This window comes from Passer montanus, unplaced genomic scaffold (genome assembly GCF_014805655.1).
Source record: "Passer montanus isolate IOZ18808 unplaced genomic scaffold, ASM1480565v1 scaffold6, whole genome shotgun sequence".
NCBI lineage: Eukaryota > Metazoa > Chordata > Aves > Passeriformes > Passeridae > Passer > Passer montanus.
The window spans coordinates 11,271,743-11,286,306 of NW_024371037.1; the positions used below are offsets into that span (position 1 = coordinate 11,271,743).

The 14,564-nt window shown below is 36.1% G+C and overlaps 1 protein-coding gene across 4 annotated transcripts in view; it reads left to right on the forward strand.

Annotated features, from left to right (window-relative positions):
• DOCK4 (dedicator of cytokinesis 4) overlaps positions 1 to 14,564 on the forward strand; it is a 223,314-nt gene that overhangs the window by 72,496 nt on the left and 136,254 nt on the right. For all 4 annotated transcript variants that reach the window (XM_039726790.1, XM_039726792.1, XM_039726791.1 and 1 more), the window contains exons 2-5: positions 8,327 to 8,410; positions 9,403 to 9,443; positions 11,765 to 11,820; positions 13,449 to 13,545. In XM_039726790.1, the coding sequence (XP_039582724.1) occupies positions 8,327 to 8,410; positions 9,403 to 9,443; positions 11,765 to 11,820; positions 13,449 to 13,545 (278 nt within the window). The remainder of the gene's footprint in view (positions 1 to 8,326; positions 8,411 to 9,402; positions 9,444 to 11,764; positions 11,821 to 13,448; positions 13,546 to 14,564) is intronic.

Below are 14,564 nucleotides of genomic sequence, written 5' to 3' on the forward strand. Positions count from 1 at the left end.
CAAAGTTTAAAAATTATTAGAACTTTGGAAGTACTTAGTCTTAATAAAAGGCGTTGTTATTTTTAGCTAAAACAGGTTGTTCTTATAGATAATGTCATCTGAACATAACCTACTTTTTTTCACTTACTCCTTTCTACTAGCTGGATTTTTAAGTTATTGCTGTTTCCAAGTAATAAAAGAAAATTCACATTTAATCCTTTCTGTTTAACATGGCAGTTTTAATGCATTGATACTGCATCTCTAGCTCTACAGTAAAGAATTAAAGTCAAACCAACTGGTTGTTGGAAGGAACCAACTTGTTCCTTTATCATAATTTGATTAAATGCATGAAGACTAAACCTGTTTGTATGGAGTCCACCCTGCCTTCTTCCATGATGTCTCTGGTGGGTTTTACATTAACATTTCTTCTCTGTAAAGGATATTCCTGACCAAGTTCATGGGAAGAGTTGTGTCATTTGTCCATAAACTCTTAAATTGTACTAGTTTTTCTGGACTTGCAAAGAATGTTTGTTTTATTTTCTTTTTCCTTTTAAATTCCTTCTTCCAGAACTAATGCATGTCAAGAAAATGCTCTTAGCAGAGACAAGACATAAACATAAAAATATGTCAAGCAGGATTTCAAGGAATATAAAGGGCTTAACTAGATGTTTGATAGAAGAAAGAAAACAATTAATGAAATCTCATACCTGCAAGGACTGGGACACTGGTGGTGCATGCTGAATTATTGCAGTTTTGGTGTTCTAGATGGACAGCTATTCTCAACAGCAAATAGGTATCATCATCCCTTGTTACTTTTAGTGCTCTATTTTAATATGTAGTCATAATACTTAAGGTACCCAAAGCAAAAAGTGAACAAAATCATTTGCAGGTAGTGGGAGAACTGATCAAGCTGTCATAAAAGAGATTATAACGTGTCTGCCTGTAGCTGAGATGCAGGATGAAGAGAGCTTGACATGCATTCAGACATTCACACAAAACTGATTATCTGTGTTAGAATTGTCCTATGGTTTTTGGCATTGTTGTAATCAGGGATTTGAAAGTGATTACAACACTGAATTCAAATGTTGAGCTGGGCACAGGAGGGAATACAATCTGCTGCAGCTCCATGTCCTTTGTGTATTTCAGACTTGGTATTTGCCTTATCTGTACAGGTAGTCAGTCCTATTAGCAGTAGAAATTCCAGATTTTTGTTTTACGGGCAACTGCAGACTAGTTTTCTATATCTGTTCTACTTTATACAGTATTTTCAATGCTTGGACATTGATGCAAAGTTTTTTTGATTATTTTTTATATGCCTCAACATATTTTCATGCGTAGCTGTTCAATAAAAATCTGTTAGGAAAATTCCATGCAAGCTCTCATCTCTTAAGAATACTGATTGCTGCATGTGACCAGCACTTGAGAAAAAGTCACACTAAGCTGTCGTTATCTGAACTATGCACTTGATCTTTTTAATTGTGGTGTACACAGACAAGAAAACTCACATTCTTTTATTTCAGTATAAATTTGAAAGTGTTCATCCTCAGTAATCTGCAAGAGATTTAAGGATCACTTCTGTTATTGAAACTAACATTTGTATATATTGTGTTTATTGAAAGGAGATTAAATCGATTCCCCACCCCGCTCCCTCTCTCTTTTCTGTCTCTGTCTTATTAGCTTGTTGCTGGTTTGCAGCAAGCCTCCTGGGGTGGCTGTAGGCAGCACAATGCATTATGAACAGATGCCCGAATTAACTCGTGTGTTAGAAGCACGAGCATGTAGCTGTGCTATCGTTCTGCTCCATCCAGATCAATTCATATGCAGGCAAAGCTCGGTGCGTGTGATGGCCTTTTACAGTCAGCTCTGGCCATTTGGCACTAGGAGAGCTGCATGCCTCCATGTATTTCTGCTGCTAGTAATATCCTGCCTGTTTTGAAACGCAAAAAGGTTCTTCAGCTTCTTTTGAAGAGGAAAAGACTTCATCCTGAAAAAAGTACAGCAGAGAGGCTGACAAGGGATTTCATATTCAAACTTTCCCACAAGAGCAAGGGCACAATAAATTGCACTGTGAAATGAAGATTTTTTGTGGCATGAGCATCCTTAAACTGGAAAGCTTACTGTGAGTTTGTGCACACTGACATTATGATGCATATAAATTCTAGTTTGGAAAATTCATAGAAGAAAAATACATCCATGGTTGTTAAACACAGAAATACCATGTCTGGCTCAGGAGACTCCTGTGCCTCAAAATGCTGAGTTGTACTACTGGATACCTGCTTTGTTTGCCAGTGGCCAGCAGCTTCAGACATGAACTCGCGAACAGTATGCTCAGGAGAGTTGTTGACAGTTTTATTCTTTTTGAATAATGGCTGTCATGAAGATGATGTTGCACTTTCTGCAGCTGCTCACAATGCCAGATGTCTGTTGTATTCACTATGCATAAGGCCATATCAAAGGATAGTTTTTATATTTCTGCAAAAAGACCACTGAATCCTCAGAGGTAATATATACCTGTCATTACTCATCAAAAAACTAAAAATCTGCATAAAAGCAAGTTCAGTTTTCTGTCATCAAGTTAAAATACAGTATTGAATGTTTTAACCAATATAAAAACTTCATAATGTTAGAAACATCCCAATTTCATTTGTTACAGATTTTTTTCAATGGTTCAACAGAAGCAAAACCCCTTGAAATAGTTGTTCCTGAAAGTCTCAACCTCTTAAGAGAAAAGCACTTTTAAGTCCAGAATAAAAACTTTAAAAATTGCTTTTGCTACCAAGAGGACCCGATTTCAATTATAGCAGATAATATCTGGAATCAATAATAGCTTCTGGCCATCTGTTAGGAGGAAAAGAACAACAGTCTCTGCCTCATTAGTTCTTATATGCAGATCTCCAGTTATTTCAGGCATAAACATTTTAAGAATATAACCCCAAGCAAAACTTTGAAGTGGGCCAACCACCCCTATTGCCAGCTAATCAATTCCTTCTCTATCAGAGCATCTTGTTCTCTGTCAAAGCCAGTCTCTCTGACACAGTGTTCCCACCCTCCAAATCTGATCATCTAGTATGTACTTACCGCATTTCTGTGTGCTTTGTATGCCACCTCTCTTAAATGGGGCATCATGGCTTTGGGCATTGAACTAGAGTCTGTTTTTTACTCAAGTATTTTGCATGTGGAATACAGCCAAGCAATAATTAATTATTAAAGTAATTTTTCATCTTCTACATTGTAGCAGTCATATTTTCTGGAAAAATCCCTTCACCCAGGATTTCTCTCCTGGGTAGCTGAGAAGCCTCAGAGGAGAAGGAAAACAATATTATTTCATTTGCTTCTCCTGTGTTTTGCTGCTTTGGAATATGGTTAGATATTATTTATGCAACAGGTGATTGTTTCACTGGTTTCATGTAAATAGTTTTGACTTAATGGCCAATCAGGCTCAAGCTGTGTCGGAGTCTGAAGAGAGAGTCACGAGTTTTTCATTAGTATTTTTTAGCCTTCTGTAAGTGTCCTTTCTGTATTCTTTATGTGCAGTATAATATAGTTTAGTATAGTATTCTTTAATATATTCTAGTATCATAATGTAGTATCTTCTAAGAACATGGAGTCAGATTCATAATTTCCTTCCTTCATCTGGGAACCCTGCAAATACAATACTACATCACATATTTTCCCCACTCTTCTCTTCAGTTGAAGGACTGTTTTTATTGTGTGAAACCCAAATATGGTTTTGTCAAACATTTTTGAACGTGGAGCAGTTGCTGTAAATATGACTTCTTTTCATCCCTTTATATGTGGCAGGGTATGTCTGTCCTGCCACACAACCCAGAACTGAATGTAATGTGTGTCTCCTTTTGTGGTGTTGACCTTAATTCTAACTTGTGATGAGGTTATCTTGGGCACCATGTCATGTCTGCACCCTTTGTGGGGAGACACTTTCATCTTGTAAATATAAAGTCAAGCCAGCCTTGAAACCAGCTTGCTCTGGGTGTCTCAAATCCTCTTTATAATGCTAACTTGCAGGTAAGGCTTGTATACACTAATTGCAACAGGAAAATATCTTGTTTCAGTTTTTAGAACAGCAATGCTGTTCAACACTCTAAATGAGCAGGAGCTGCACCAAAACCCCCGCTTAGTTTAGGTTTTAGGATCTTGGGCTTGGACAGATCTTTTCATTTACCAGGCACTTTCATATATAAAACTGTCCAACAATGAGCACATCCAACCAGAGATTTTGAGTGAGAGCACAAAGATGAATTTTGTTTTGAGAAGCTGAACTTAGGACCAAACCAAAACTGAAGTTCCTTTAATATTGCATATCACTACAGTTTTTACTGTATGATTTCACCTTCTGTAATGGCTTAGGTTTTTTGTATCCCATGCTGTTGTCTTTTTTATTCTCTGAGCACCCTTTGGCAGACAGAAAATTTTAATAATGCCAGCTGGCTGCAGTATTTGAACACAGCTTCTAAAATATTTCTGAGGACATATCCTGTTGCAAACTTTTATTGTGGAGTTCCATGTTTCTCTTGTGGCCAAGAGGTGATTGAAGAGGACATCAATCACTGTTTCTGTGCTTGAAAAGGACATTTATATGACCTTCAGCTACTACAATGACAAAAAATATATCTGGATGTGGTTTTGATACATAGCTTCCTGGGGCATGCATGTGACTGTCCATCTGCAGAGACTGCAGGTACTGCTAAGTGACTGTACTCTGAGTAGATTTTTCTTCTCCTGTCCATCTTCGTTTTCAAGGTTTCTGGTATACACTTGCACTGAATGTAGAGAAAGTGATAGTTGCAACAGCTATTGTTGTTAGAAGAATTAAAATGGGATGTATATGATGCATATGGTTCAGTAAATGCTGTATATAAAAAAAGTCTAGTTCTATGAGCATGATAGATATGTACTGCTCCTAAGTTAGGTTGGGAACATCTTAAGCCATGGTCACTGCAGAGTGATTAATTATATACTTACTGCTACTAGAAAAAAGAATTAAGGAGCATCTGCTTTTGCTGAAAAATGTTGGAGAAAATGGTGAGACGGTTCGTACATGACATTCATATTATGGCTTGCTTAAGAACTCCATGTCCTAGCTGAACCCTGGGATCGTCTCTGGTGGAACAGCAGCTACCTCCTTCCATCCATTAATTTTTATCCTCCCTGTAGTCTACTTATATATATATATATACACCACAGATAAACAAAAAAGACATGAATAATAGAACAGATGAATCTACAGATTCCATAGAGTTCTGTAGAATCTGCAGATTCTGTAGAGTTCTGTAGGATCTACAAAATCATAGAAGGATTGGAAGGGACCTTAAAAATCATCTTGTTTCACCTCCCCTGCTGTGGGTGGGGATATTTTTACTAGACCAAGTTGCTCAGTGCTCCATCCAAAACCTTAAGTGTTCACAGGAGTCCACATCCACATCTTCTCTGGCCAACCTGTTCCAGTGCCTCACCACCCTCAGTAAAGAATTTTTTTCTATTATAAACTAAACTTACCCTACTTCAGTTTGAAGCCATTCCTCCTTGTCTTATTGCTATATGCTCTTGTAAATAGTCTGTTACTATATCAGCCAATTCCCTCGGGATTCTGGAGTGTATCATGAAGTTGCCGTTGAAGACCGAGGAAAAAAGTTGTTGGGTACTTCTGCCCTCAACTGTTGTTGCCAGTTGTTATAACAGTTGTTGTGATGGCCACCTTCTGTCTCAGTTCCAGTTCAGTAGAATGATTTGATTATTAAAAAGTTATCAGAGTCAACATTTGTGAAGTAAGTTTATCGTGTGCTTTTCATTAAATCCTCTACTGCTCTGCAATTCCCTTTATTTTGCTTTGATTGACACTGCTAAACACCACAGGCTACTTGTTTTGAGCCTGACCTTACACCACGAGAATCCAGGGAGTGTTTTTCAACTGTATCAGGTCAATGTGCTTAGAGGTAAAGATGATGCCCTCATTTCTTTCTTTCTTTTCCTGGTACTCTGCAGGCCATCTTTCTAGAAGATATTTCAGGGTATAATTTTGTTCTTCTATACATGCTCTAAAATGATTTCTAGCTATTTTCTACACTGTGTCAGATTTCAGTCTCGTTTTGTCCTGAAAGTTTTTTTAAACTTAAAAAAAAAGAAGAGAAGAAGATCTTTAACATCTGTAGTATCTAAGTAATAAAACTTGAATGTCACAGAAAAGTCAAATCATAACAATGTAACATGATATATTGGCTCATAAGGAGAAAATTACTGTCCTTTTATATTTCATGGAGTTTAAAAATAAGACATCTCATTACTGTAATAAGAGATGAGGGTTTGGTTTGTTTTGCATACTTCTTCAGTTAATTCCTTAATTTTATTTCAGTTGCTGTACATGCTATTTTGGCAGGCTTCGTATTGAAATATTGAATCTTTCGAACTAGAAAGGTGACCAGAGTAACTTCTGTCATTCCAGTGCCACAGCAGAATTTAGACGTACATGACATTGATATTCAGGGAGTTTGCTTCTTATTTTTATTGCTTCATATTTAATAAACTGTTTAATTTTCAGATCTTTGTGAAATAATTAATTGAAAAATTCTTGGATTTTTCAGCTGTTAGACAAATTTTCTCACTGTACTAATGCTTTAAAAATGGTGCACTTGATCATGGTGTGGAACCAAAGTAACTTTTTATTTCATACTGCATATCTCACAGTATTCAGTTCAGTGTAAAAAAACTTGAAGAGTGGGAGTACCACCAAGATAAACAGAAGTTGATTCAATACACATTCTTGAGGAGGATCAATACTACAAATACTGGTCTCATGTTGTATCATACTTCTAGGGACTGTCCAGGGATATAATCTCACAGGATTTTTTCAGGGATAAAGTCTGTGGGTTAAGCACAGTGATGATTTTCTCATGAGTGAAATGATGAGGGAATACAATGAGTTTTGAAGAAGGATTTGGCAAAAAAGTACTTTTGGTATATTTTTAAATATGCTGTCCTATAGCATAAGTCATATCCTGTAGGTTTACTCCTAAAATCTGGAACTTTCTTCCAAAGATTCACAAATGAATTTTCAGTTTCTGTGGCTGCTGACAGCTAAGCTCTCCTGCTGCCTTTGATCAACAATGTGGCAGGCACAGATGGTGGATGACAGGTTATGTTGTGTTTGAGTGTAGTGTCTGCTTGTGGCAGGGTAGACCTCCAGCAGCAGGCAAGAGCGTATATATGTCCTTGCATAGATGCGTGTCCTTTCGGCTTTTATATGTGAAGTTTCCTTGCCATGCCTCTCAGTTAGTGGGGTTTCTTTTTTTGCTATGAGATTTGTGGTTTCCTGTCTAGATGGGTAGATATTTGACAGGAGTAAGACTGCTGTTAGGGTACAAAGTCTTTTTGTGCATTATGCCCTAGTGGATAGGCTGTTTTCCTCTTCCACTTCAAAATTCAGCTCTGAAAGAAGAATACAGCTCAGAGAATCAAAAGCACTCTTGCTTGGTCTCATGGCCTGAATTAGGCAATATTTTAATTCTGCATTTCAAATAGAGAAAGCAATTCAGCTATTCAATCCTGTTCTATCTTGCATGGTAGGAGTGAGCTCCGTGAGTGGCTTTTGGGTATTCTGTTTGATTCAGAGTGAAAAAATAGCTGTCTATCGTTTTAGAATTGACAATATAAGACTTAATATTTGGCCATTGTAAGTATTTGGGAACATCACTGCTCTGGTGGATATTTTGTTTCTGAAGCATGTTTTATCTCCATCTCCATTTCTGTAGCTCTTGTCCCAGCCTGAGCTCATGACCTCCCTTCAATGGCTTTGGTGAAGCTGCAGGGGAAGCTTAGTGTGCACTTGATATATTGGAGTGAACAACATGCTTTAGTGGTCTCCACCCCCTAACCATTTCCTCACATTTGGGATTATATGGAGTGCTGGGTCTATAGCATCCATTAAGCAAATGTGAAATAAGGTTTTCTTTTCATGGTGTGTGAGTGGTATGGATGGCAACAAAAATATTGGCACATATTGGCACTTTCAGCTCGCAAAATTTTGAGGTCTGATGCGTGTTAGTGTAAGCATTTGGAATAAAACACTTTCTGTCCTTCGGGGTGCTTATACTAGCTAATAGTGTTCTCCAGCACAAGCTTTCCATTCATCTATCATAAAGCTGTGTTTAAGTTTATTTCTGAGTCCTGTGTTTTGAATTTTCTGCTCATAAAAGTGGCTTAATGATTCTTTCTTTTGACTTTTTTCACAGCTTATTAAATTTGAGTAAGCCTGTTTGTTCTAACTTGTAACTTGTCATAATAATATACTGTTTTGTTAACAATAGGAATAATTGAAGCATATTATGTTTTTCAGTAATTGCTGGTTTTCGAGGGACAGTCCCACATGGCCTGTCACTGGAGATTGGAGACACTGTTCAAATATTAGAGAAGTGCGATGGTGAGTTCACAGGTGATTCCAGTGATAATTAAGTTTTGTGTATTGATGGTTTGAACCCCATTAATATTCATTTATTTTCTTAAAGTAACACATTTTTGAAGTCAATAATATAATACATTTTGGCCTCTTAATTTTTTTTTCCACAGTTCCAGTGAGCTCTAATCTCTATAATAATTAATTTACAGTACATTAATTTTTATTTGAACTCTCTCTGTTTAATAAACATTTACAGAAGATCAAAGTTATAGCAGAAAGGGAGTCTCTCATAATTCTTCTGCTTTCTTAGTATTTCTGTGGGAAACCTGGCTGCCATCAAGACATTTTCAAATTAATTCAAAGTCACAACTTCAAATCTTAAAGCAGCGTAAGCATTCTCCGCTGTTTTGTGTTAGAGAATGCAAATATAATTTTAGCAAATGTCTGTTGCTAGTGTCAGAAATAAAGTTGCATTTTCTTCTCATAATCTGCCTCCCTAACATCTAAAAATCAACACATTAATTTTTTAATCATTTGGGATCATACAGGGTTTATATTTTTTGTAATATTGTATCAGGATTATGTATGGTTAACCTTGTTAGAAATATTCTTTTAGAAGGCATAGGATCTATTCTGTTGAATCAGGTATATTATGAGTTTTATATAGCATTGTGGTTGATAGATGTAGAACCTGAAATCCAGAAGTGATTTGTAAATGTATTGAGTTAGTTATTTGTGTTTTAACCGTTGTGGTGTCCAGTGCAGACTTTACCTAGGTTACATTGTTAGAAACATTTAGGGTTAAAGAGTAATTCCTGATATTGTGTGAATGAAGTCATCCAAATATGAACTGGTTTAAATTAAATACCTTTCACTGTGTGGAAAAATCTTTTAAATTAATACAGTCTGATGGCACTATGGAATTGTCTCATCTGTCCAAAAGGGAAAGATGAAATGTGTTTTACATATGTAAATGATTTGCACTCTTTAAAAAGCAAAATGTGCTTTCTTCACAGGGTGGTACAGAGGATTTGCCTTAAAAAACCCCAATCTTAAGGTAAAGGTCAATTGCAGTTTTGCATTCTTGGGCAAAAATACATATTTACTTTTTAAAAGTTAATAATCTGCTTGTAAGTGTATGATATTTACTCTTAAAAGAAAACCATAGCTTAGTGTTAAGTATATTATTGGTACTACTTTAATTAGATTTGGACATGGATTACCCTTTTGAAATGCTTCTATGTATTAGGATAATACACTTCACAAATCCAGGGCCGTGGTGAATTTTCTTTCATTTCCAAATTTTACATTTTCCACTCTGAGGAAGCTGAGTTGAAGGCAAAAGACTGCTGAGAATAAAAATTGTAAAAACTGTCAGAAAAGTTGGTTAAACTGTGCCTGTTTTTCTTGAAGCTACGAATTAATTTACAGCAGCCAGTGAAGACAGCTAGTTTATAGGAGCCACATGCAGAGTATCAATTGAATAAAACATATGTGTTGCCATGTAAAATATACGGTTCATTTTGGTTTTCTTTGATGTGTAGTCTTTGGTTTCCATAGTAGCATAGTATTCTAAACCAGACTCCACTGATTTATTTCTTCTGCCTTCAGACATGAAAAGTTACTGAAATTTATATTTCAGTGTCTGTTGTGTTGTATGTTTAAGCTTTACTTGTCTTATTTGTCTTTCTATTTTCTTAACCTCTCCTGTTGTCTTGCCTCTGGGATTGTACAGATTTTGTTTTTCATGGGAAAGAAAGATCTTAAATTATCTGTTCATCCTTTAACTTGCATTGTAAGCTTTGCTCTTTTTTTTCTGTCCTCATTTCCAAGATTCTTCAGCTGCAAAAAGGGCACATACACAATAATTTTGAAAAGTTTCTAGGGGCTCATATCAAGTCATTGGCCTTTTGTTCCAAGGCCTGTTGTCTCTAATCACATAAATTTCCTTTCTTTATACGAAAGGTTGATTCAAACAATAAATTTAGCCACAGAGTCTAATTTGATGTTTACTACTTTGACCTCAGTGATGTATATTACAATTTGATTTATAAGAAATGAGCAGTAGTGGTTTGTTATTGCATCTTCTGTGTCTCTTGTTGCAATTCTCACCACATGCTTGCTGTCAGTCTTGCTTTGTGGTCTGTCAAATGTGTGATGGAAGTTATGAATAGGTTTGCTAAACATGACTTGATGTGTGAAGAGATGAGATATATGTTCTGTTTTCCTAGTGAGAATGCAAACAGCTTTCTGATTTGGATTTTTGAAGGGAGTTTCTCCAGAAGTAAAATCATAACAGCACCTTGTACCTCCTCCTTGTTATTGGTATTGCTCTGTCAAGACTCTTCCCTTGTTATTCTTCTAGCTTTGACAGTGGAAGAAGTAATCTGTGGCAGCTGGTGTGCAGTAAGGCTGCATCTGCATCCCTGACACATTATTGCACCTGCAGGGATGGATGTCCTACTGTCCTTGGAAATGCTCCCCCAAACTACTCTGCATCACAGAGGAGTTGGAGCATTTAAAAGGGTCTCTGCCTCTCCAGAGTAGATTTGGTTTTGTTGAAGGTCTCAATGGTTGTGCGGAAAGAAAATGGGACACCATCATCACAAAGGAAAGCTGTATGCAGCTGTGCTTTTTATGAAGAGACCATATATGCATTTTCCCTCACTGCATGAGCTGTAGTGTATTATCTTCCCAGACAGAGGCTTGGAGCTGACTTGCTTCCTTTTGCTCGTTCTGGTTTGTGCAGGCCAGTGTGCTGTAAGAGCAGTGGGACTGCTGCAGCAGTGCTGAGTGCTCATTTTGAGGGGGAGCCCTCAAAGGGTTGGGAAAGGGCTGCTCCTGGCAGACCAGGCTCTGTGACAGGCACCTACCACAACTTTCCTGTGCACTGCAGGCAGAGTAGCCACCAAATTAGACTCCATTTGATTTCCTTTGTTTACTTGCCTTTATTTTTATTGAATATTGTTAGCCTCATTTATTCTGCTTAATTTTAAAAATCCCTGTCTGAAAATTCTTATTTTAAAGATGTGTTGATAAGAGAGTATTCCTCACAGCTGGTCTGTTTCTTACCAAAGTGGAAATAATGAATAAAACCATTTGCCATAAGGGAGCTCTTAAATAATTTTCTGTGTGTTCTACATGAGTTTATCTTTTAATTTTCTGAAGTGTTGAAGATTTTAAACTCTACTGAATATGGCATTTTAGTTTCTGTTAGAGCTACACTGAGTATTTATTGCATTCTTTCCTTGTGTGCATTTTTTGTTAATTATTTGGAGGACTTTGAATTCAGCATGCATTTGCATATTGAATTGTACTAAATGGAATGCCAAACTCGTGTAAGGGGCTTTTTACCTAAACTTTTTTTTTATTTTTCAGGGCATATTTCCATCTAACTACATTCACTTGAAGAATGCATGTGTTAAGAACAAAGGGTATGTGTGAAATGTTCTGATTTCAAATATTTAAGTCTGGTCAGATATTTGTAACTAAAACCTTTTGCTTATAAAGTAAATAATTTAGTTATGCTAGGATATCTTCAGCTTACTGCTAGCAGACTTGAAATGGTTGTCTATAGCTAACCTGATACTCCTGCATGGTCATAAAATTGGAATGCTGTGTCCAGAAAAGACACTGAATGCAATTGGGAATATCATTCTGTATTGTCTAGAGAAAAGGGGAAACAGTTATGTTAAGTTTGGCTTGAAAATGGCATTGCCTTAATTTGAAGAAATTATTTTGTACATAAGCTGTATTTTAGTCTGCTGTCTAAGATTAGCTGTCTTGAGGGCAGTAGCTCTACCAGTTGCCATTTTACAAAAAAACCCATTAAAAATATATCAGTTTAATGGCAAAAAATTTTGCTAAATAACTAAATGAGTAGAGAAACATTTTCCTTTTTTTCAGGTGATGGAGAGCCAGAGTTTATTTTTGACAACAGCTGCTGTTTTTTCACATGTAGAAGAGTTGATAAAAACCAGAGTCATTGGTTAATATTAGGTTTTAGATTTTGTTTTGGAATTCAAGTTGTCTGACTTAAAAAAACACTGATTTTTTTTCTTATGCCTTGATGGTATCACTTTTAAAAATTTAAAGCTTAACTTAAAAAAAAAATTGTCAGTGATCTTAACAGTTTTTTCCCCAGTTTTACTTAATTTGTAATTGTTCATATTGTATCCTTTATTTGGACTTATTAGTAGAGAACTGATACAAAACAGTTTGAAAACTGTTTAGGTAAGGACATTTCTCATAATAGATGGATGCCTGAACATGATGTGACCTTTGTTTTGGGAGCATAAATGAGTGTGTTTGAGATCCATTATTCATGATGGGCAGAAATAATGATGAAGACTTTAATAACACTATAACAAGTTCCATTGTCACAGGTGAAAACGTCCCCACGTTACTGTTAAGCTCCCTGTTATCCTCTATGAAGTTGCAGCCACATGTGGTGTGTCATGCCCTAGGATCCTTTTTTCCTTTTAAAGTTGTAGCTAAAACTGAAAGTTCAGTGAAACAAAATTAAAAATTAAAATGAAGTTTAAATGCAGAATAATTTTTGTTAGTGGATACCATGACAGTATTTGCATGGATTTCAATCTTTGTTGCATTATTTCCTGTGTTAGTTAGTTTCCCATTCAGGCCATGTTCCCTGCTGCACATCACGGCCAAGAGCTGTCACATTGTTATGTTAATTTAGTAAGAGAGACAAGATATCACGAAAAAAGTAATCCAGGCATGAAAAGCTGAAGTGTCAAGATCCCTTTGGAAACTATGGGATTTATTCTGCTGTGAAAGTCGGTTTTTATATGCTTATCTCATAGTAAAAAAATCTCACCTTGACTTCTCTAGGGCCAAGACTTTGCATGGGGATTAAACTATTTTCACCCGAAGTTTTTCCATGGGGATTCAATAAATCTACAAATAAAAAGTGTCATGGTCTGGAGGAGCACTCATGTAGGTTGACAGACATCACTGTTGGCAATAGGAAGTCTACATATTAGTAACTGCAATGGGATTAGTAATGCTTGTGCAATATCATGTGTTCTTCTGCATGTTACAGACAATTTGAAATGGTTATTCCAACAGAAGATTCTGTTATTACAGAAATGACATCAACTCTAAGAGACTGGGGAACAATGTGGAAACAACTCTATGTAGTAAGTACCCGGAATAATATTGCTTTGATTTAGTGTAATCTCAAAAAGGAACTGTTGTTTAGATGGTCTGGTTTAGTTGAAGCATATATTTCAGAAAAAGACCCCCAAACATTCAGTTTGTTTTTTAATTGTTTTATTAATATCTTGAAATCTTATTCTAGTGTTATTAGCATGTCTCTTGTAGTCACATGAATAATATACTACAGTAGAACTTATCAGATACCAGGACCAAAGATGCACCTGAATTACTGTTTATTAAATTTTGGGTTTTGACTGCAGAAATGAAAGCTCTATATGCTAGTGTCTGATGGAAAATTGTGTAAACATACTGTCAGTATAGCTTTCTATAATGTTTCTACCAAGTCCTTTTTGTCTCTTGTTTCTAATTCAAGAGCTCTTTCTGTGACCTTTTTTCCCTTGGTTTTCTTTTAGTTATAATGTTCATATTTCCCTCTTGTTGTTACAGCAGTTGTTTCTCTTTTTGGCAATGTTTTTCTTCACTGCTGTTGTTATTGCGTGTTCAAAATTATCCTCCTTTTCTTCCTTTCTGGACAAACAATAGTCAAGACAAACAATAAATTAATGCCCTTTTACTGAGCTTATGAAGTGAATGAATGTGAAGTAAAAAGAGCAGATTTATCAAATTGCGATTTTTCAGAGTGCTTGGAATATAAAAGTTGTTGATGGAGAGTAATGGTACTTCCAAATGAATTTTAGATTTAACTTACGCAGCAGAAGTAGCTGAACTTTATGTATTTTAGTCATAGGAAGAAGGAAAAGGGAAATGGACTTAAGGTTTTTGGCAAGAATTAGCAGAACAAACCTTAACAGGAGTGTTTTTTCAACTGTGTGATGAATCACTTAGATGAAGGTTGTAGTAATTTTCTCAAGCTAAAGGTTCTCAAAAAACCAATATAAAACCTCATGGAATTAGTGAAGGAAGAGTTAATAGATTTTTCCAGAACAGAGGTTCATTTATGGGAAATTGTTATGTCCATAGCTGGTATATAATTAGGGTA